General features: G+C 41.0%; 3 protein-coding genes across 3 annotated transcripts; 2 read left to right on the top strand and 1 right to left on the bottom strand.

Annotated features, from left to right (window-relative positions):
* Positions 1 to 113: 113 nt before the first annotated feature.
* nol6 (nucleolar protein 6 (RNA-associated)) lies at positions 114 to 10,989 on the top strand. Its single transcript, XM_088292122.1, has 26 exons — positions 114 to 297; positions 650 to 856; positions 949 to 1,065; positions 1,647 to 1,826; positions 1,912 to 2,080; positions 2,567 to 2,701; positions 2,828 to 2,991; positions 3,103 to 3,223; positions 3,310 to 3,368; positions 3,478 to 3,579; positions 3,653 to 3,768; positions 3,855 to 4,032; positions 4,385 to 4,507; positions 4,654 to 4,802; positions 5,283 to 5,358; positions 5,525 to 5,665; positions 5,743 to 5,860; positions 6,028 to 6,182; positions 6,303 to 6,466; positions 7,103 to 7,255; positions 7,364 to 7,461; positions 7,597 to 7,721; positions 9,422 to 9,511; positions 9,597 to 9,797; positions 10,069 to 10,170; positions 10,737 to 10,989. The coding sequence occupies exons 1-26, from the start codon at positions 262 to 264 to the stop codon at positions 10,884 to 10,886; spliced, it is 3,429 nt and encodes a 1,142-aa protein (XP_088148248.1). The 5' UTR covers positions 114 to 261; the 3' UTR covers positions 10,887 to 10,989.
* LOC148343960 (cocaine- and amphetamine-regulated transcript protein-like) lies at positions 7,837 to 8,467 on the bottom strand. Its single transcript, XM_088307328.1, has 3 exons — positions 8,298 to 8,467; positions 8,123 to 8,206; positions 7,837 to 8,043 (listed from the first exon to the last, which is right to left on the bottom strand). Exons 1-3 carry the CDS (start codon positions 8,439 to 8,441, stop codon positions 7,936 to 7,938), a joined length of 336 nt encoding a protein of 111 aa, XP_088163454.1. The 5' UTR covers positions 8,442 to 8,467; the 3' UTR covers positions 7,837 to 7,935.
* Positions 10,990 to 11,131: 142 nt separating the features above from the next.
* Positions 11,132 to 20,716, top strand: LOC148343961 (aquaporin-3-like). Its single transcript, XM_088292135.1, has 8 exons — positions 11,132 to 11,585; positions 13,556 to 13,638; positions 14,792 to 15,060; positions 18,212 to 18,338; positions 18,412 to 18,549; positions 19,146 to 19,261; positions 19,343 to 19,560; positions 19,667 to 20,716. The coding sequence occupies exons 3-8, from the start codon at positions 14,953 to 14,955 to the stop codon at positions 19,869 to 19,871; spliced, it is 912 nt and encodes a 303-aa protein (XP_088148261.1). The 5' UTR covers positions 11,132 to 11,585; positions 13,556 to 13,638; positions 14,792 to 14,952; the 3' UTR covers positions 19,872 to 20,716.
* The last annotated feature ends 1,137 nt before the right edge of the window (positions 20,717 to 21,853 follow it).

The raw sequence follows: 21,853 nt of genomic DNA on the forward strand, positions 1-21,853 counted from the left end.
AACTCAAAATGTGAATGTGAGTGTTATTTTTTTCTTCCTTACGTTTCAACCTAACTTGATAAAGACAACCGGAAGCTTACCAGCATTGGACCAATCGTCACCCACGTCTACTAACTGCAGACCAATCAGATACAGTTTGGTCAACGAGCATGTTTCAATGACCCGTGCACATGTTAGAGTACGTTGAAGTGTCTGTCGCTGAGTCGATTTAACAAAAAAGACATTAAAGCTTTAACTCTCAATTTCTCGTGTGTATTAAACATGAAGAAGAAGCGGGTAATTGCTGAGACAGTCGAGGTAAGCTCACATTCCATTTTAGTTTCCAAATGCCAACGTGGGCTCCTCTATACACAGTAAATCTACTACTGTACTATATTGAGGGGCTGCATACATGTAGTCTTGCATACTTAAGAGAAAAGTAATCGCACGTCGTAGCTTCTTATATTGTACCTGTATGTTTTATAAAGCTGCGTACAATTTATGAAGACCAGATAGTGAACGTGTTGTTTGTAATTTTCAATGTTACAATTGAATATCATGTGGGCCTAAACAAGTAATTGGCCCTTGTGCATTAAGTAATCACTGAAATGTTGGAAGAGAGTTTGTGAAACTGTTTTGTTTTACAGCGATATGTTGTTTTTGTCATTAGATGATTCCAACAGAATCGATCAATGGTGTGAAGGGCAAGGACGAAAATGAGCCCCGTATTAAAGTGAAAAAGAGTAACTCCGAGGTTGTGGCATATCGCCCGGTGAAGTTGTCCAGAAGCGACCTATACAGACCCCCAACAGTGGAGGAGCTCAACCAGCTGAAAGACGCAGAGAGCTTATTTCACTGCAGCTTGCTCAAAATGCAGGTAAGACTTGAGATTCAACAACTTGAATGTGATGGGAAAGATCAACTCGAAATCTGTGTTGTTGAAATGTTCTATTGTATTACCGCTATCAGATGGAGGAGTTGCTGAAAGAAGTTGCTCTCAGTGAACGCAGGAAACTGCAAATGGATGCTTTTATTGAGACGGTCACCAAACTCCTGAGGGCCGTACCCCATTCAACCGAGGTGGAGGTATGCAATAGTTTCCCAAATGTGGTTATGTTTTTGAGGTCTAACAGTGCAAAATTGCAGAACGTCTGTAAGTTAAAAACTGTCCATAAGAATTAACAGAATTGTGGAAAATTATTGGGTCAAGTCAAGCGTTTACAAAAAAGAGTTGGCTCCTAATAGGAACATATAGTTGTGTGAAATATTAGAATAGTCTTGACTAAAAAAAAACAGTTCATGCAAGAACATTTGAATATGAAGAGCTAAAACCCTGAAGGGGGTTTTGTAAAAATGTACATTGCAGTTTGGGGGAGACGGGCTCTTTTCATTTAACATTTTTGATTGACTTTATTTGTGAATGGAGGCGGTCAATCTGTGTTATTCTATTGGTTGGATTGGCGGGATAAGTAATGTTTAACCCAACCTTCATGTTGGAAATGAAATATTTGAGATATTTCAATAAAATATTTAGAACCTGATAAAGTTCTACTCACAATATTTATGTTGAAATATTAAATCTATTATTTTTGCCTTTGTAACCGTAGCAAAGTGGAAATACACATCTTTGGCTGAATAATCTTTTTAATTATTTTTTTTTGTCTCAGGTAAACGACCTGTCATGGTTATCCAGTGATGTTAAGGTCCCTATTCTCCTGTTACCAAAAACACAAAAAGGCAAGTTCCACATGGCGCCTCCTGCTTCCGTTGACCTAATTGGAAGTTACCCATTGGGAACCTGCACCAAACCACGCATCGTAGTGGACCTGAGTGTCACAATCCCAGCTGTAAGTCACACTTTTCAAAGCAGAGCAGTACTGCAAGTTTCAAATGTCTGTGTATGGACAGTCATGTTTCTAATTTCTGATTTAGGATATCCTCCACCCCAAAGACTTCCTAAACCAGAGATATCCCAGGAAAAGAGCCATCTACCTGGCAGGTCTGGCTCAGTATCTGAGAACCTCCTCAGACATTGGATCCATGTCCTACTCTTGCCTCCATGGTAATCGGCTTCGACCCGTTTTGCTGCTGAGTCCTCCTGGTAAGGCTATTAATTCGCATCTCATGGTAAATGTTTATGACATTACAAAGTTTGGAGTTTGCAAACTATTGTTTCGCACAAGAAAGCCGGCGCTTTTCTTACCATTCTCACTCACTGGCTATTATTTTATTTCACAATATTTACGTCTTAGAAGTCTTCTTCATATTGTCAGTATGATTTTAAACTGTGTTAGCGTAAATTACTACGTTGTGATTTAATAATTCCATCTTAATGTAGAACTCGGGACATATGTACTGGTTTTCATTCGATTTTTATATTCATGGGGGTGAAGTGTTCTCTTACAGTAATATACGGTAATTATACTGTCTTAGCATAAATTAGTAGCGATAGAGTAGCTTTACTTACTATTTAAGAGCAGATCTCTGTGTTAGATGGAGCAACCCAAGTCAGAGTGGGCTTGTGTGTCTGTCACTCTCAGCATACACATTATGTAAAATATTGCATCCATTTTGTCGTATCCTGTAGGTAAAGACTCATCCATTTTGACGGTCCGCCTTCATGCTTGTCCACCTCCTGGATTTTTCAAGCCCAGACGCTTCCACCCTCAAATGAATAACATCAGGACAGACTGGTATACCGGGGCGAACAAATCACCATCTGGTGAGACTGCTGGATTTATTGTTATCGTTGCCACACGCAGACTTAATTACAAAATGTCTTTTGTCACACTTTTTAAAATGATTTATTTAATGTTTTTCATTTTTATTTTTTTTTATTTCCCTGCAGAGACCAGCGAGCCTCCCACTCCACATTACAATAGCTCCCTTCTGGGTGATCTGCTGCCCAGGGCTCACCTCCAGTTTCTGTCTGCTGTGAGCGCTCAATGCTCCGCTTTTTCTGACGGGGTAGCTTTGCTCAAAGTCTGGCTCCGTCAGCGAGAGCTTGACCAGGTGTGTTTTTCTAATGTGGAATATTAATTTTTGGCTCACCCTAAACCTAATGACGGATGGCTTGAAATATCTGATGTAACCAATTGTGCAGTTCTTTCATATTCATTTTAGGGCACTGGGTGTTTGAATGGCTTTTTGGCTTCCATGCTCTTGGCGTACCTTTTCACCATGCACAGAATCAGCAAGACCATGACTGCCTATCAGCTGCTGAGAAACACTTTGAACTTTCTGGGTATGTGGATGAAAAGCTTTTAATGCAAAACTACAATCAGAATCAGATTTTAGATCCTGTTCGACTTCTTTTCCTCCAACTCCCAGCAACAGCAGACCTGACGATGAATGGAATCAGCTTGGCCAAAGATCCCGACTCGACAGCAGTGAGTGGTCCATATTGAACGTGAAAATATTTTAACCTTTTCACATCACTCACATTTGTCCATTTACCCTTCAAATTTAATAAATATATTTTTCATCTTTATCCCATAGCCGTCACTTGCAGACTTTCACGATGCATTCCAGGTTGTGTTCATTGATCCGTCCGGACATCTCAACCTGTGTGCTGACATGACGGCCTGCACCTATAAGAAGGTACAGTTTGTACTCGAAACGTAACATTTGCTCAACGGGTCCCAGTTTTAACCACTTGAAACAAATCCCTCAGCTGCAGCATGAGGCCTCGGTGTCCATGCACTTCTGGGACGACCCCACTGTTGATGGTTTCCACAGCCTTCTCATGACCCCCAAACCTATGATGAGGACCAGCGACCACATCTTCCAGTATGGCTCTCCATCAACAATTCAAACTGATCATCTCTGTTTGAACCTCCCATGTTGAGTCTGGATGCTCTTTATGTCCTACCTAGATTGTGTGAACTTGTCAAACTGCAGTCCAGCTGTAAGAAGCTGAACTTCCTCAGTGAGCTGATGGACCACAGTGGAAATTATGTGCACACGGTGCTCCCATTTATACTCTCGCTGCTGCAGAGAGGACTTGGCCAAAGGATCAGCCTGCTCACCCACTCACTTTCCCCTGAACCTGAGGTGGGTTCATGTATCTTTATCCGGGTTTGGCGGGTTACTCAGTATTCAAAATTGGTTTGAAAATGCAATGTAGCAATAGAATGAAACAGCAAGAAACTTGAACTTCACATGACCACAAAAACTATATAGTGATCAAGAATAAAGTGTTCAATGTGCAGGCATGAATAGGCATGGGGGAGTTTTGAGTTGTAGAGTGTTGAATGGTTGTGATTTCTATATCAATCAAAAATATTTGTGACTAATATTTTTCCCATAATCGGCCAGCCCTGGTGTGAATGTGGGGTTGTGATTGACTGGTGAAGCAGAAAATTGATGGGTGGGTGATAATTTAATTTTGATCGTTTTGTTTCAGTGGTCGCTGGATAGCGAACCCCCAAAGTACAAAGACCAGCCGCCTCTCACCTTTGGTTTGTTGTTGCGGCCTGAGCTGGCAACATCTGTCTTGGAACGAGGACCTCCAGCAGACAGCACTAAGGTAACTTTGCCCTCATTTGGGCCAAGATACATCCAAATATTATTTCAATAATGTAATTTGAAATGATTGAGTGAATTTCCTAAACTTGTGTGTCAGGGATGTTTCTGCTCAAATCAATTCCCAGATGGTGTTTTTTTTTCTGTTAGGCGGCTGAGTTCCGACAGCTTTGGGGTGCTCGCTCGGAGCTCCGTCGTTTTCACGACGGCGGCATCACTGAGGCTGTCCTGTGGGAAGGAAAAAGTGTTTGCCAGAAACGGCTGGTACCACAAAAGATCATTACACACCTACTACAGCTGTAAGTATTATATTTTTCTAGACCACGACTTTGAACTGATATTTAAGCAAATGTTAGTTTTTAAGCTGAATGGTCAGAAAGTTTGTAATCACGCTATACAGTATTCCAAATTCAGTGTGATATTGCAACAAGAACTTGCAACTTCAGTGATGAACAGAAAAAAAATCTCTCACATAATATATTGCAAACTTGAATGAAAAGAAATCCGCCGAATGGCCATTTCACTTCCTTTATGGACTTAATGTCGATGTATTACAATACTTTGTCCATGCAGTGAAAGTAGTTTGACATGTTAAACTCACCCACGTGACTTTGCATTTCCTCACAAGCCTCCTTCTCTTCTTTTCGGCCAAACAGTTCATTTTCTCAGCTTGTGAGTAAATTAGCGAATCTTGATTCTCACTGTCGGGTTATGAAATGAACCAAATGTTCATAGCTTCATGCGCCCCGCTCCTCTAAATGTATTATTTTTCCCAACAGACATGCAGACATCCCTGAGTCTTGTGTGCGACACGTTGGGGCAATTGTTGACGATGTCATCAAAACGGGAAGTCAGGTAAAAAAAAAAAATGTGAATATTAAATGCTATTAAAATGCTACTTTTACAAACATTCCTAGAGCCACCCTAAAGAGATGGATAGTCAACACAGCGCTAAAAACTACATTTGTGTTAGAACTCATTCAAGTCTACCTCATGGTCCCCCACCTCTCATTGTCTTCAGGTGCCGAGTACAGGAGAGGAGGAAAGTTTGCGTGTGGTTCAGTCTTATGATGATCTGAGCAGAAAACTTTGGAAACTGGAGGGTCTTCCACTGTCCATTACATCAGTGCAAGGAGCCCATCCGTCACTCAGATACACACAGGTGATCTCATATTCTGAGGAATGCATACTGCAATACACATTGGTTTTCATCTAAAATTCACAACCCATGCTCTGCAGGTTTTTCCTCCTCTGCCACTGAAATTCGACTACTCCTTCTTTGACAAACAAAAGACTTTCCAACTGCTGGTACCAAAAGAGGGTAAACCTTGCCCAGCTTATGTTAACCCCATCACAGGTTAGTATGCAATAAAAGCAAATATTTGTTGTAGTTTTTGTTAACCATATTAGTGTTTTGAACAAGCACTCTTCAGCTACATTTATATGATGCTGTTATCAACTCTGTCACCTGACTGGTGTGTCGAAGCGTCACAAAGTATGATTGATGCCTTGGTAACCTTGCAGTGATCTGTCACATGGAGGGTAGTGGAAAGTGGCCTCACGACCGCATCGCTATCCGCCATATCCGAGCTGCCTTCCACATCCGATTGGGAGAGTTACTCAACAAGCAGCATAATTACACATGCAGACCCTGTGCCACGCACTTGGATGTTTGGAAGGTACTTTTTAATTGTTAGCAAGGTGCAGGCATCTCTGCGACTATAAAGGGTATTGTGATTCTGATTTTAAACTTGACTGGAGGTTTGCAGCGTAAACATTTTTTTGTGTGTCTTTTCTAGGATGGGTTTGTATTCCGCATCCAGGTTGCATACCATCGAGAGCCCCAAGTGTTGAGGGAGCGCGTGAGTCCTGCGGGACTGCTGGTTGTCAGGGACAACGAAGAGGCTCAGAGCTTGGAGATGAGCAACATACACAAGCCTCTACTAACTAGCACACTTCACGGGTAAAACATGGTTTCCAGTATCCCACTCTCACTTCTTTCCTCTAGGTCTGAGCACGATAGCTTTCATATAAAATATTCCTCCCACATTCCAAAGACATGTATGATAGGTTGATCCAACACTCTAAATTGTCCCTAGGTATGAGTATGAGTGTGGATGTTTGTTTGTCTCTGTGTGCCCTGCGATTGGCTGACAACCAGTCCAGTGTGTACCCCGCCGACTGCCCAAAGACAGCTGGGATAGGCTCCAGCACCCGCCGTGACTCTTGAGAGGAGAAGCGGCTTAGAAAATGGATGGATAGGTGACACTAATGTAATTGTAACACACGCGCCGACCTTTTATACATATGGTAGATTTTCAGATTTCTTTTACCCCCAATTATTTAAATAATTATTTTTTTGCCTTTATTCTTAAACCAGTGTGAAAATATGTTCAGGGACACAAAAAGACATCCCTGATTAAAATCTGTTATTGACCAGTCTAATTTTATTGCGCAATTGCATTTGGCTGTGGCGCTCAGTGTGCGGCAGCCGTGTTCTGACTCAGTCCAGTCCTAAATTTGCTGTGTTATAGGCTCACGCACAATTTAAGCCTAAAAGCGGTCAAGAATATGGTTGTTTTCATTTTCTTCTTTTTAGGCTTCAGCAGCAACACCCATGTTTCGGGGCAGTGTGTCGCCTGGCCAAACGTTGGCTCGGCGCCCAACTCTTTAGTGACGATATCACAGAGGATACAGCGGATCTCCTGGTGGCTTACATCTTCCTGCAGCCTGCACCATTCACCCCTCCTGGGTAACTTTTTTGACGCCATGAGCCTTGTTTGTGTTCCTTTGCCCTTCTTTTTTTTTTTTTCTTCTCGCTATGTCGGTCATGTGAATGTATTTTCCCCGTCTTCCTCAGTTCACCTCAGGTGGGCTTCCTCCGCTTCCTTCATCTGCTCTCTTCCTTTGACTGGAGGAACAACCCGCTGGTCGTCAACCTCAACAAGCAGCTCACAGGCAGGCACCGTCACACATAGCCACGCAAAACAAACAATTGCTGACCTCTTTCTATTTACACATCTGACATACTTTAGCATCCTGCTCGTTGCCATTTCTAAGTTGTGATTGTTGTGCGCCTCTCCTCACGTGTAGCGGCCGACTACACAGAGATCAAGAATGACTTCATGGCCTCCAGGGAGTTCCTACCAGTCATGTTTATAGCAACGCCTAAAGACAAAAATGTTTCGATGTGGACCAAGCGAGCCCCCTCTGTCCAGGTCAGTGGACCAACAAATATAAGAGGAATCAACACTCAATCCGTACAAATCATTTATTAAATGAAGCATAAATATTTTCACACTATAAAACTATAACAAATATATGCTTGTTTACAGATTTATAGCTACAACATGAAACGGTCAATTGAATACATAAGTTAAAGTGAGCGTTAAGCTTAAGATGTATTTTGGAGGTTTGATAGAAGTCGTAGGATCATAAACACCGATGCAAGAAAGAATTGCATGTTCTTGGTAGGGAGCAATCGCACAGCTTCCCGATCCTGGAGCCTCTCCTCAGCGCACACTGGTCACCTGGATCACACTGTTGAAAAGGAAAATGCACAATTTAGTCAGAGTGCTACTTACAAGTATTCTCAAACAGACGTCGTCATATCACATACCATGGGAAGGTGGCCGTGTTTTTTTCTCAGAGCTGAAAGTTGATTTTTCTGAAGTCTATCCAAAACGTCATGCAAATCATTGATCTGGTTAAGAATAAATGAACAAACAGCAGGGTCAACATTTTCCATCTCCCAAAAACATTTCTGTGCATGACTCTTTAACGATTGTGCTCACCAATTGCTTTTCGTTGCCGTCCGCGGTCATAAAATATCGCAAATGTCTCGCTTTGTATTCCTCCGTCTTGAGCTCGGCGTCGGCGTAAAAACTTTTGGTGATGCACACCAATGTGCAGAACAGGTACACACAGCAGCCTCTCATGATGCCTAGCTGACCCAGATAAACTTTCCGTGCTCCACCTCACTCTTCCCCACAATGTTACAAGAAGCCCACAAGCAGCCTCCTCTTATAGGGGGGCCGGAGGGCAGGAACTTTGTGTTTGGTCACGTTACTGTCTGAGGTGGCCTTTTGGGGGTTGTCAGCAAATTCACAACTGCCCAAAAAAAATTGGATTAGAACGACACTCCTCACACTGAGAAAATCAACAGAATCACATAAATTAACAAGTGGCAACACACACAAAAAAAATTTAAGTGTAGTTTGCTTCCTATAGTTAGGCTCACTGCGTGGCAGCAGTGCCTGCTTTTGTGGAAATATTTTCTTTTGTCACTAGTTCAGGTCTGTATGTTGGCCTGAACAGGCCCAGAAGAAGCTTCCGCTTCTACTCAATTTCTTAGAATGCAATTCCTCTCTCTTTGTGCGTGTGCGCGTGTTTCTCTGGGAGATCAAGAATAAACACAGATTGCTAGTAAATCCAAATGTAGAATAAATACAGTCATATTAATGAAATAATTCTAAACGCAAATGATATCGCTGTAAAGTTAGCAACATTTACAGTTAACATAGGACTTGATGCATTGTTCTTCTGAAAGACAAAATGCACCAACCTCCAGTGGCGCCAGTCCAAAACTCACTAATAACACGCGCTGAACTGAAATCTTGAGATCTTGTTTTCTTTCAGTATCTCGAAGTACAAACTGAATGCATAAATTAAATGACGTTAGCAGTTTTTCACTTAACATTTAGCTATGTGGTCAATTTAGCCCCAAGCACAAATTGAGTCACGTCCTCAATCGTTCACGTTTCCCTGCAACTAGACAAGTTGAAACAAATTGGGCAATTGTTGATCAGAGTTTATTCATCCTGGGAAATTTGTTGCAATCATTTGCGTGTCACCTTGAGTATTCAGACGTAAATACATTTCCAATTTTTATGCCTATTTTGTGCGTGCATTTCCTCAGATGCTGCAGCGTGTGGTGATGGTGGCTGCTGAGAGTCTCAAAGTTCTGGAACAGCAGCTCATGGATGGCAGTCAAATCCAAGATGTCAGGGTTAGTTTGAGGAAGAAAAAAAAAACAAAACAATAAACACTCACTGAAGTGATGATGTTTTTAATACATGCATATCAATGCCCAGGTGGTCATGCGCCCTCCTCTGGATGCTTACGATGTACTGATCCACCTGAACCCCAAGCAGGTTCCGCTGCTCAGCCAGGCAGTGGACCCTCCCGCCGTCAACTTCAGCAGAGGGGTCGCCCCCGGCAACATACTCGCCTCGGGTGGGAAGATACCCGTCACCGACTACAACCCTGTGACTCTCTACCTGGCGGAGCTGCGGGTGAGTGTCGTGTGCAAGCTGGGCTCTGATAACTGCGAGCCTTTCTGCCAACAAACTGAAGTACAATCAGTAAAAATAGACATGAAACCAACTACGACCAATGTCAACATTATGGAAACTACCAGAATATTTCTTCTCTTTTCCGTGCTAATAAATGAAATGGTACATTGCGCTCTTGGTCCATGCATTTACGTCACTGAAATTTACCCAATTGGTCATTTGCATACTTCCTTTTCATTCTGATATTCAACATCATCATGGTCTTGTTTAGGACGCGTTCGGAGACATGGCCCTTTTCTTCTGTGACCCCTACGGTGGAACTGTGATTGCTGTTTTATGGAAGCCAAAGGCCTTTGTTCCTCTGCCCTTTAAGGTAAAATACTTGTTTCAGTCACAGGCAAGCAAGGCTTTCCTCTCTGCTCCATTTGTAAGCGGTGACTCAATGTTGACCGATGATGCGCTGAGCATTAAGTTGGATTTTGTGCACTTTTGTTTTTGCTCCACACCCCAAAAGAATCTTCTCTATGTTCTCGCGCCCAAAGTAATCTCATAAAGAGTAAGAAGGCGACATTTTCTCTTAAACATTTCATAAATTTGGAGGTGATGTATGAATAAAATACTGAAAATGTCATTTGTATGTTTAGTCTTGCAAGAAGATGACAAATTTGACAACGTTTTTTTTTTTAAATAATAATGTGCTTTGCCATTTTAAAAATGAGTGGATAACAATGATTATAATTGCAACTCAATTTAGGTTAAACACAAATCATAATTTCTGAAGTTCTGTATATATGAAAGAAATGTTTTTTTTTTATTTTGGGGTGGCTGAGAGTTCCCCGTGGAAGGGATCAGCAGAAATCCAATCATTCATGTGCTCACTCCATCGCCAAAAAATGATGACTAAGATAGTCAAATGTTTCCTCTGTCTGCTTCCTGTAGACGTCCCAAATATCTGCCAGGAGTGTGGAGGTAACCGGCAAAGAAGCAAAGACGGTTCCCAATGTAGAAGCTATCCTGGAGGACTTCAACATCATTGGGAAGGATTTGGTCAAATCTGTGGAGGCCAGGGCTGAAAGATGGTCATTTTAGTTTGACAAATTCATATTTCCATACATGTGCTTGGGAAAGCACAACAAAGCAAAGAACTGCTTATGATCATGTTGAAGTACGTCTAATAAATATACAGACTTTATTTCTTTTCCAGCTTTTTTTTTCGGTCGACCAACTTCACCAGTAGTTTGTCTTGACTTGTTCCTGCAAGTTATTATCACTGAAACAATAGACACTTGTGCTATTTCTCAACTTCGGGTTATCTGCAATGTGATGTAACATTTCCTTTGAATCAAATGTAGAAATTCAGAGATGATATCAAATTTGTTGTTCAATTGTCACTTTTGCTATGGTTCACTTGCCGGATTTCCTTGTGATCTGCATGGGTTCAATTCCCGCTCGGTTACGGCTGGGATTGACTCCAGCTCACCTGTGACCCTAATGAGGATATCCATACCTTAATGAGTCTAACTGATGTGCAAAATTGTACATGGGAAGCGCTCTAAACATGACTTTCTCCAGCGGGTTGGCACAGCTTTTGGCAATTTGGTGTACGATTTCACCTGAAAATGCTTCTGCATGTTGGTGAAAGGGCAACTCAATTTTAGACGCTGTGGCTTCATTTTAACAGCTGTGAATATCAAGTGAAAGAGCATGACCCGGATGTGTGGTTTTATTGCTGCTCTGAAAACACCTTCCACTTTCCTCTCTTCTGCGGCTGTCAAGTCTTCAAAAAGGGTGAGTCGTATGACTTTTCACAAGTGTGTTGAAAAAATTCCTGTGGATTCACTTCATTCACGTGCAACAGATTTTTTGACCTTGTTCACACAGTCAGCGGCATTTTGATAGCTGAGTTTCATTTACGTTTCAAAAACAGGGTTAAACTATAGTTGCATGTTTTATTTGATATTCGCATGGATGCTTGGCATATTTGCAACATTAATAACAGACCGATTGGCAGCTTAGGCGGCTCGTTAATTGCTCAACAGCATGTCAAGGAGAATTTCTTGTCATGCTGACACACTGGGATGTCATGGGGTGTGAAAGCATGTACAGCTGTTGACGGGTGACGTGTGTTGACTGCAGCAGCACTGCTTAATTATAGGGAAAGTGGAAATGTACTAGATGCGTGTCCGCGAGGAAACACAACAATGCTATAAAATTGTGTGACGATAGTTGAATTGCACATTGAATAATCATGAGCTTGTTTTGTCATGGGCGGAAATGTAAACATGTGTGAATATTAATGCAAACTTGGGGGAGGAACAAAAAAAAAAAAAAACACTTCCTGGATTGAGTGTTGAAATGTGTTTCATACCGGGAAGCAGATGTGTGAAGGGTATGACATGCAGCCGCTAATTGTGTGCGTCGCTGTCTGCTGATGGCATTGGTCACTTTCACGAACTTTGTTGGCATTAAAAAGTTGTTTCTCAAACCGTCTACCTTTCCTGAAGCAGTGTGCCATTTCGACTTTTTATGACAATGGAAAATATGTGGACCCCCCCTCCAAAAGAGAGACACATCTGGTTGACACATGCTCATCATTCATTTGAAATCATCTTCAAAACAAAACAAGCAACACCTAGGCATACATAGCTGCAATTGTTTATTTCTAAATAATTGTGGTTGCTAGCATTGTTTTCACGTCCGAACTTCCTCCTGCGCTCGTTGAGCCAACATTTTCCTGGAAAAGAACAAACAACTGATCATTTGGGTTTTCCTGAAGGGAATGTGTTTGACCTTGAAACAAATCAAATCAGCCCTAAAATATATAAATTAGCTGGGTTTAGCGCAACTGAAACATGAGGAATTAATAGACAACGTTCCTCCACCTTCACCCTCATTCTTTGCTCAAGTGCTCAGGCCAAAGACATAAACTAAAAATATTGCTGTGGTGTCATTTTCAAACTGTGTTGAAGTGAGGGAGGAGCTTCATTTAAACATGTTTGAATTATTTTTATTTTTTTATCTTTTTTTTTTTAGTTTTAATCGGTTTGTGAATTCTTTCATTTTCTTTCTTATTTTTTTTTCCAGGGAAAAGATATAATTTTATACGACCTGTTGAGTGCATGAATTACTCTCAGAGTTGGTTTTAATATTAGTCTTAAAAAAAAATTCCAAGAGAATTTTCGTTTTTTTTTTTTTTTTAATTTTTGTTAGTGAGTTTAGTTTTCTTTAACCATAACTTTGGTGCACTGCAGTGGGTTGTTGCTATTTTCTCATTTACATAAAGCATAGCGGAAACAACCGTGTGCTACTCAGCTGGAACATCCCTGGCTTTACACACATTTCTTGCCAGTTAATTTGCCCTGATTTGTTATTGATTCATTTGTTTTAGTGAGTGATCATGTCGGGTAATATCTAAATTTGCACATTTCTATTTAATTCTTTTCACAATTTGCTCTGATTTAAAATAATGAGTCAGAAGTTACTCACCTTTGACTCAGTACTATAGTAGTTTGAGTAGTAGCCTACCTTTCTTACTCAAGTACCTCTTTTGAAGGGATAGTTTTGACTTTATTCCTATTGTAAAGTAAGAGTACTCTCGAGTCCATCTTCTGGATATTCTACCCTCTGTTCATGTGGGAGAGGAACTGTCTCAAATGTAGCTGACCTTATACTTGAATGTAAGGCCGGGTTTCACACCTGCGCAGAACTTCCTCAAAACCACCTGATCTCAATCTTCTATATCCATTGTTATATTTCAGACTGGGCGCTTGTAGCTGTACTTGCGACTTGCTGCACTAGTTCCCCCTGAATCAGCCCGACGTGAGCAGGATTCCTGACGCAGGTAAACTTTGACTGAAATGATTCATATCCCTGCTGGGCTTTTTAGTGCTGATGTCACCACATAGTTTTTGTACTTTAACACCTCTGTTCAATATCCTCATAATTTTTAATCTCCATTCGGATATCATAGATGTTCAATTCTTGAACTGAAAAAGATAGTTAACCTTTTTTTCCCCTTTCAGTCAGTGGTGATATTTTGTGTATTTCCTGTACACAATAGCTGCATTTAATTCTCCTAATCCAACTTGATTATGTGTTGGCCCATTAAATGGGCACAGGCAAGACAACACAAGCGAAGAGTAAAAGATCTCATGTGATCTAGACATGAACTACATGGGCTCTTAAAGGCTGGCATGTTCTCACAGCTCGGTTGAAACCAGAGAAAGGACATGGAAGAATAATGTGTGCTGATGAAGTTTCAGACGGGAAACAAAAGAACAGGTCATACCATTTCACGACAGGATCAGAATAATGCAGACAAGACGGCCACTTTTTAAATAACTATTTTTGCTTTAATTCTTTTTTTAATCAATTGTCAATGTGCTCACGGTGATTGTAAAATATTGTAATTCTTTCATTGCATCCAATTTCTTTGGTGTCAATTTTATCGTGAAACATTATGGCAAATATGAATCCCTGCCAATAAAAAAAAATTAAGGAACCAAAACACAATGGTCACAACATTAGGTACACCTGTCAATCTGATAAGTGATCAATCTGCCCTCATTGTAATAATGCTCACTTGATGTATTCAATTATCGCCAACAGATCAACATTGTTGAATGCTAAATGTATCAATTGATTCTTTTTTTTGCATGCACATATAACTTTAATAAAATACAATTTTGGCATAGCAATATATGTAGTTATTTATAAATCTCCTTTAAACCCCAAATTATTGAATTAGTCTGCGCTCCTAATTGATCAAAACCTTTATGAATGTAGTATAATCGATGAGATTGTTGGCAATAAAGTGTAAAGTTTGTTGGTGAATAACAAATTACTTAAACTGTAGTGCTTTAACCTGAAGCTGTGCATAGGAAATGCTGCACATGTGTAACATAACTGTTGCATTTAGGAAATGCATTCCAGTAAAATCATGTTCTGTAAACCTGTCTGTGAATCACATGGTGACGTGCCGGCGCTGCGTGTAGGCGTGTGTGGCAGGGGGGTGTGGCTGCCCTCAGGATTGGCAGCGGCCCAGTCCAAGACTCTGTTCTTTATAAGACCAGTCTGGTCCTTCCAGCTCCACAGCTTCACATCTGCTCGGCGAAACCTGCGCTTCGCTAACCCGGTGGCCGACGAACAAGACAACATGGGCAGACAAAAGATCTACTTGGAAAAATTGTCCAAGACTTTCCAGATCCGCAATCTTCTGCTTCGCCAGGCCTTGGCAGAATGTCTGGGCACCCTCATCCTTGTGGTAAGTGCTTCTGGGGTGAGGGAAATTAAGTTATGACAGGACAGCAGCAATATTCACGTACTCTTCATTTAGAAACAACCGATAAATACACAAGCAGCATTAAGGTGGCAAAGAAATCTAAGGGGAAAAAATGTATGGTATCAGTGTGGTAAACACTGATACGGCTTTCAATGAAAAGGTGAACGTGTCAAGAATGTTTAAACAATATGCGCCACCTCCTTTCCAAAGTCATTTTTCTACACTTTCTATTATACTACAGTATAATCAGTTACTCGCTGAAAGCCAATGTTCCTTTTTATCAATTTTCTGTGGCAATATTTGCCAAGTGAGGCTGCAAAGTCAATTGCGAGTTCTGTATAGGCCAAACGCACTACAAAGGCAAACATTCTTTGAATTGTAACTTTGTCAATGTTAGGTTTGTATGCTATTGACCCAAGTGCATCTAATATAAACAATGCGAAACAAACTTGGAACCAGGATCCAAGGGAAGATGTCCTCTTCACAAGACCGACTTCCACAATAATTGTCTTTAGAAAACGATGGAGCAATTTTCACCCAATTTTATGGGTGAGCATTTTAAAAAGCTACTGTCTAAAAAAAGAAAAAACTGTCTTACGGGTAATATAGGGCTCAGCCTGAGTTTAATGATGACACACTTAAATGGAAGCCCGAGGTGCGGAGGCAGAACAATCGTTTGCGTAATAGTATTTGACTTCCGAGTGTCATTTAATATCCTCTCGCTCTGGTGATAAAACTTGATTTTCTCCTGGTGACAAATCGATCGAGTGAACCGTGGAAAAGTAATGGTGTGGACACTCTAGGTGTGAGCATGCTGTTTATTTACAGAATTTTTCTAAAGCCTGCTTTTCTAAATGTTTCTTAACTCATTCAATCCATTAGACGTATATTTACATTTTCAAAATTGTAGTCCCTGCCTCCCAAAGACGTATTTATACGTCATGGCCTTTTTTTTTTTTTAATTGATTTTTTTTTTTTTTTGCGTCATAGCTCCATGTTTTTATCTTTAGAACACAATATTGTGCAGGCGTTACAAAATCAGTCAAAAAAGAGAAAAAAAACCCGCTGTGATTGAGGTGTTTCCTTTCGTGAAAACAGCTGGGAATAAATGAGTTAACCAAAGAAGAAGCAAATTGACAGTTTATGGAGACTGGCTGTATCAACAGATGTGATGTTGTTGCACTGAAAAATATTGTCTTGTGTTGACCATCACCTTTCTGAGTTTCTAACCAAGGCATGATGATGATGGTGCAGAGCATGGAGCATTTTATAGGTTTCCATTTTTACTTGCTGAACTCACAGAGGGGAAAAAAAAAGACTACCAGATGTTTTTTTTTTGTTTTTTTTTAAATTATAAGCTCATCCAGAGTGCTGAAGCATGTCTGTTGTGCCAACTTGCTGAATCAGTCCGTTCCAACTTTGGTTGGAAAGCGGTGAGGTGCTGTGAGCGAACCACAATTTGAAAACAAAATGGTTCAACATTGCACACTCAGTGGAATATTGTACGACTTTCAAAACTTAGCGAAGCAGCCTGCAACTGCATCGGGGTGGGCGGAAAAAGAAAAAGCACCATTTCTGTGGTATTTTAATGAGTGGCCCCATCTGGGTGTTGAGATGATAAAATCCAGGTGCGTCCTGTGGTCTTATTGCAAAATTAAGGTTTCAGGCCAGCCATTTTTTTAACCAACCGATAAAACCAAAACAACAAAAACATTTGCAGTAAGTGCTCAGCTTTAATGTTTCATGTGCAGAAAATTACTGGTTTGGAGAGAATCATCTTCTCAACACATACGACCAAACGAACATTCATGAAATTTTTGTCTGATTGTCGTGACATGATGATATGAACACAATGAAGCTTCTATAACTCTGAGCTGACTCTTTTGAATGAGCTTTTTGTTCCTCCAGTGATCGTGATCATTATACTTTGGCTTGACCTTGACCGGATAACAAATTATATAATTACCATAACATGGACAGGAGAGGAACCTCTGAAGACGCTATCAATCCATTCCACGATGCTGATTGACCTCTGATTTGATCGGATTTAGAAAAATTTGGGATGAGCTTCTCCCATAGGGCAAACTGATTATGAAACATTGTATTCTAAAATCATCACAATCATATTTGTATTAAAAATAAAAAATAGCAACAGCAGAAGCAAAGTGACAGAAGTGCACAGAACATAAGGCAGTTTAACAAAAACTGATTTAAAAAAAAAAAAAGCCTCCCAAAGTTGATGAAAAAAAAAAAAAAAAAAAAACGTAAACAAGTGCAGTAGACGCAAGTCTCATTCAATGTTGTTAGCCAAAGAATTAAAAATGGACAGTGAAGGGGCTTGCCTAATGTGCAGCGGGAGGTCATTCCATTGTTTGGCAACCCTGCAGAGCTTCCTCATCGACTTGGGGTAGCTTGAAAAGCAGCCGGTGAGCTGACCTGAGGCACCGGGCAGGAGTGTCGGGAAGGGGCAGCTCAGAGAAGGTAATGCCGGGAGGAACCGTTTAGAGGTATTGGAAAAAATTGAAAGTTAGAATCTTAAAAGGGACTCCAAATTAGAATAAGAGTTGTGTGCTCCCTCTTACGTGTTCCCGTTAAGAAAGGGAGCAGCACCATTTTGAACCAACTGGAGAACAGAGACTTGTTGGACGACCTCGGCCCTCGAGAGCTAGCTTCTCTTGAAAGGTCTGTCTTGAAAATGGCCTAGCAAGTATATCCGCAATCCAAACCACACTTTCCCTTCCTTCTGCCATTTTGGGTTAGGAAAGCAAGAATATATTTGAGATTTTCTGACTGTCGCCGCGTAAGTATCAAATCACAGGACTCATTGGTCACCTTCGGTGTGAGATCTGCTTCCTGTCACGAGATCTGATTGGCTAGCTCAACCCAACTCCAAGAGACCGTTCACTCACACGGCACAGACGCCCGCACGGTTCATTCTGAAGAGCTCAAACGAATGGTACCTGCGACTGGTAGCCTACTATGAAATAAACTTTGATCATAAATATGTTTATTTTTGGCCTTGACCGCTCAACACTGTGAATATGTGCACATGTAAATTGCGGAAAGAATTTTGGAGAACTATTCAACCTGAAGTTTTGAGCTGTGTAGTTGATGGCGCCAACTTGTTTTGCAGATGTTTGGCTGCGGTGCCGTGGCCCAGTTGGTATTGAGTAGTGGTTCTCACGGTTTGTTTCTGACGGTCAACTTTGCCTTCGGCTTTGCCGCCACCTTGGGAATCCTGGTCTGTGGCCAAATATCAGGTATGTGATTGATCTTTTTCCTCAAAAGTATTCAAAGTAGCATGGCTGCTCACAGTCTTTGTACTCATCACAGGAGGACATCTGAACCCCGCCGTGACGTTCGCCCTCTGCCTGCTTGGGAGGGAACGCTGGAGAAAGTTCCCCATGTACTTCCTCTTTCAGACAATCGGCGGTTTCTTCGGTGCAGCCATCATTTTTGGAATGTACTATGGTAAGGATTTTGTTTCTTGGAATTGTTTGTTTGTGTTCATTATACTTTATGGCGTAAAACAATTTTAAAATGTCTTGTCCTAATTTATCATCAATCACGTTTTTCTTACAACTTTAAACTAACAAAAGTATATACTTCATGCTAAGTGTCTCAAACCACAAAGAGGAAGGAAAAGAAACATGACAAAATGTAAATTTAGCCCAACCCTTTATCACTGAATGAGGTGTGAGCAAACTTTTCATTGGGTATTGTACTTGTGATCACTTTTTCACAACATGCCTCGCCAAAGCCACCCACACTACTCAAAAGAAATGGAGGAATCCTAAAATAGAGATGATTCAATAGATGGAGGAAAAAAAATATATACTCCAGTCCCAGCCAATAGGCCCCAGGCTTCCAAGAAGACAAAACATCAAACTAAAATGGCACTCTAAACCACAGCAAAGGCAAAGCAATCCTAACTTGGATCTGCACTAAACTGTAAACATTCCTAAAAAAACATAAATCGTCAAAATGTCCCTCTGAGGAACCAGCTGCAAGGAAAGCACCAGGGCAGATGGCAATCACGTTAATTTCTTGATTTTGAACCCATTCAGATGCCCTGTGGGACCATCCTGGTGCGTTCAATGTCACTGGCCCAAATGCCACGGCTGGAATATTTGCCACCTATCCTGGAAAACATCTCACCCTGGTCAACGGCTTCTTTGATCAGGCAAGAATTTGCGCAACGGCTGTCATAAAATGCGTCGTGGTTCTTCCAACTCACCCTATTTCCATCCTTGCCTTTCTGTAGATTATTGGCACAGCGGCACTGATCGTTTGCATCCTGGCCATTGTTGATCCCTACAATAATCCCATCCCACAAGGATTGGAGGCCTTCACCGTGGGCTTTGTGGTTCTGGTCATTGGCCTGTCGATGGGTTTCAACTCTGGCTATGCCGTCAATCCCGCCAGAGACCTCGGACCTCGTCTTTTTACGGCAATGGCCGGCTGGGGAGTTGAAGTCTTTACGTAAGCGCGCGTTTTCCTTACAATGCTAATCATTGTCGGCTGTTTTGAAGCGCTTGTTGACGACGCTTGCAAAATACTCACAATTCGTCTCAATTGTGCTCTGCAGTGTCAGAAACGGTTGGTTCCTCGTGCCCGTTTTTGCCCCCTTCCTCGGCACTATCATCGGCGTGATCATCTACCAGATGATGGTTGGCTTCCACGAGGAGGGAGAAGTACGCGACCGGAGGAACGCCGAGGCCGAGGAGAGCGTGCGGCTCACCAACGTCGCCGCCAACGACAAGTCGAAGGAGGCTACCAAGCAAGTGCACTGAGCAGCTAAGCGCGTTTTGTTGAAAACAAGCTAGATGTGATCCACTTTTCATCACAGTCCAACTGTCAGATGGGTGGGATCTTGAAATGAAGCTAATTGACTTTCTTTGTGTTATATTGCGTTACGTTTGTAGTGGAACGACGGTAGAGGGGAGAAACATAACGACACAGACTTTCTTTTAAGAAGAGATGGAAATGTTGACATGATGTCCCTGGTCTTCAAGTTGGAACAGTGTTTTATACTTTGTACCGATGTAGTTTTAAAAACCTTTTTATATGAATAATATATGATTTATATCCAAACAAGCATTTAGCTAGACATGGCACCAAGTTAGTTTCCGTGTTAGTCCGGACAATTTCAATATTTCAATTTGAATTGGTGATATTTCAGATATTTCACTGTGGGGAATCAAATCAAATGGATCACAATGTTGACTGTCAGTGTGATTTTATTTTTTTTGGTCACAAATCACTTTTCCCCCCCATATCTTTCACTAGTGCATAGTCATGAATCGGTGCAATTCGTGTTCTTTCATGTTTGTTTCTTCACAGCCGCACCTTATGTGACACGTGTTTTGGTGCCGGACTGGAATATGAGCCTCTGTGTTTTGCATGTAGATTTTTTTTTTTTTTACGGATACAATAAAAGTTGTTTTTATCATTTTCCGGATGTGGATGATGTCTCTGTCTCTAGCAAATCACGAATACTCCAATGTTTACAATACATTATTTTTTATTAATTTTTTTTGCTCCTCTTCAGTTGTCTGAAGTTAGAAACTATGGGTGCACTGATCACTAAAACATAATTTTTAGTTCCAAAATAAAAGTTAGCAACTGCAATATCTCATTCAGCGTTGACATTTCTGCTCTATTTTTATCATGCAGTAAACTGAAATAATTCCGATGTGGAGTTTGACCTTTAGCAAGCTATTTTTTTTTCCTTTTTGCCATGGCATTGGTTTTTCATTTCTCATTTATTACAGTAAAAGTGGTGCTCATGACGAGCTTTTCCTTTCCGCTTAACTCTATTCCAGGGTTGCCGCAGTGAGTCATCTCTAACGCCATCTTCCCTTTCCACATCCATAAATCTCTTTATTCTATACTCAATTCCCGGCGTCATCCTACCAATATATCCAGATATATTCTGCGCACCTCCTAACCGTCATGATTTGGTATTTCCTAGAAGAACAAGTAGCCAACAATCATGTTATTTCTTTTCTGGCAACGTTTAATTTGTCATAAGTAGTTTTCTCTGTTTTGATTGCGTTCTGCAATTTTGTGTGCGTAACAAGGCTGCTCTGGTTTGATTGTTGCGCTCCATTACAACTGAAAACATTGACAACTTATGAGGAATAGAAATGGGAAGTTGCCTTCGGTTTACCTGATGTCACCTCTGCTTAGTCAAGCATGACTCCAAAAGTGAGCGACACCTTTTTTTTCTCTTCCTCAGGTGGCTGAAAAGATTTGAGTAACAGGGCTACATGTATACTGAAGAGCATAATTGCGACAAACTAAAACGTCTGATAAAGCAATGTTTTAGCAAGGCATCATACAAAAATGCTTATTTGAAATGTTTTTTATCTGTTTGATTTGTGAGTTGGTCATCAAGAGGGACAAAAGAAAACTCATTTCAGAGGCGGCTTTGGAATTTTAAACATTTAGGAATTGCTTTTACTTTAGTAGGATTTCATTGCATACATCATTTTATAGAACAAGGGCCTGTTTGTGTATTTCAGGGAGGCGGACAAAAGGAGCCTCCGTCTGCATTTATGAGTGTTGACTTGTACATGTCGCAGAAAGGAGGAAATTTAGGTCTGCTGCTGCTGCTGCTGCAAAAAAAAAGAAAAAGCACATCCTTTGTTTCAGACACAGAATGCTTTCATCTTTTTAACTGAATATGGCATCTTACATACCAGGTATATTCCATTTTTCAAAATCTGATATGGGGATTGGCTTTAAAGTCTGGATTACACCCCCCCCCCCC

Source organism: Idiotropiscis lumnitzeri, chromosome 1, assembly GCF_059441095.1.
Source record: "Idiotropiscis lumnitzeri isolate Australia: NSW breed Sydney's pygmy pipehorse chromosome 1, RoL_Ilum_1.0, whole genome shotgun sequence".
NCBI classification, from domain to species: Eukaryota; Metazoa; Chordata; class Actinopteri; order Syngnathiformes; family Syngnathidae; genus Idiotropiscis; species Idiotropiscis lumnitzeri.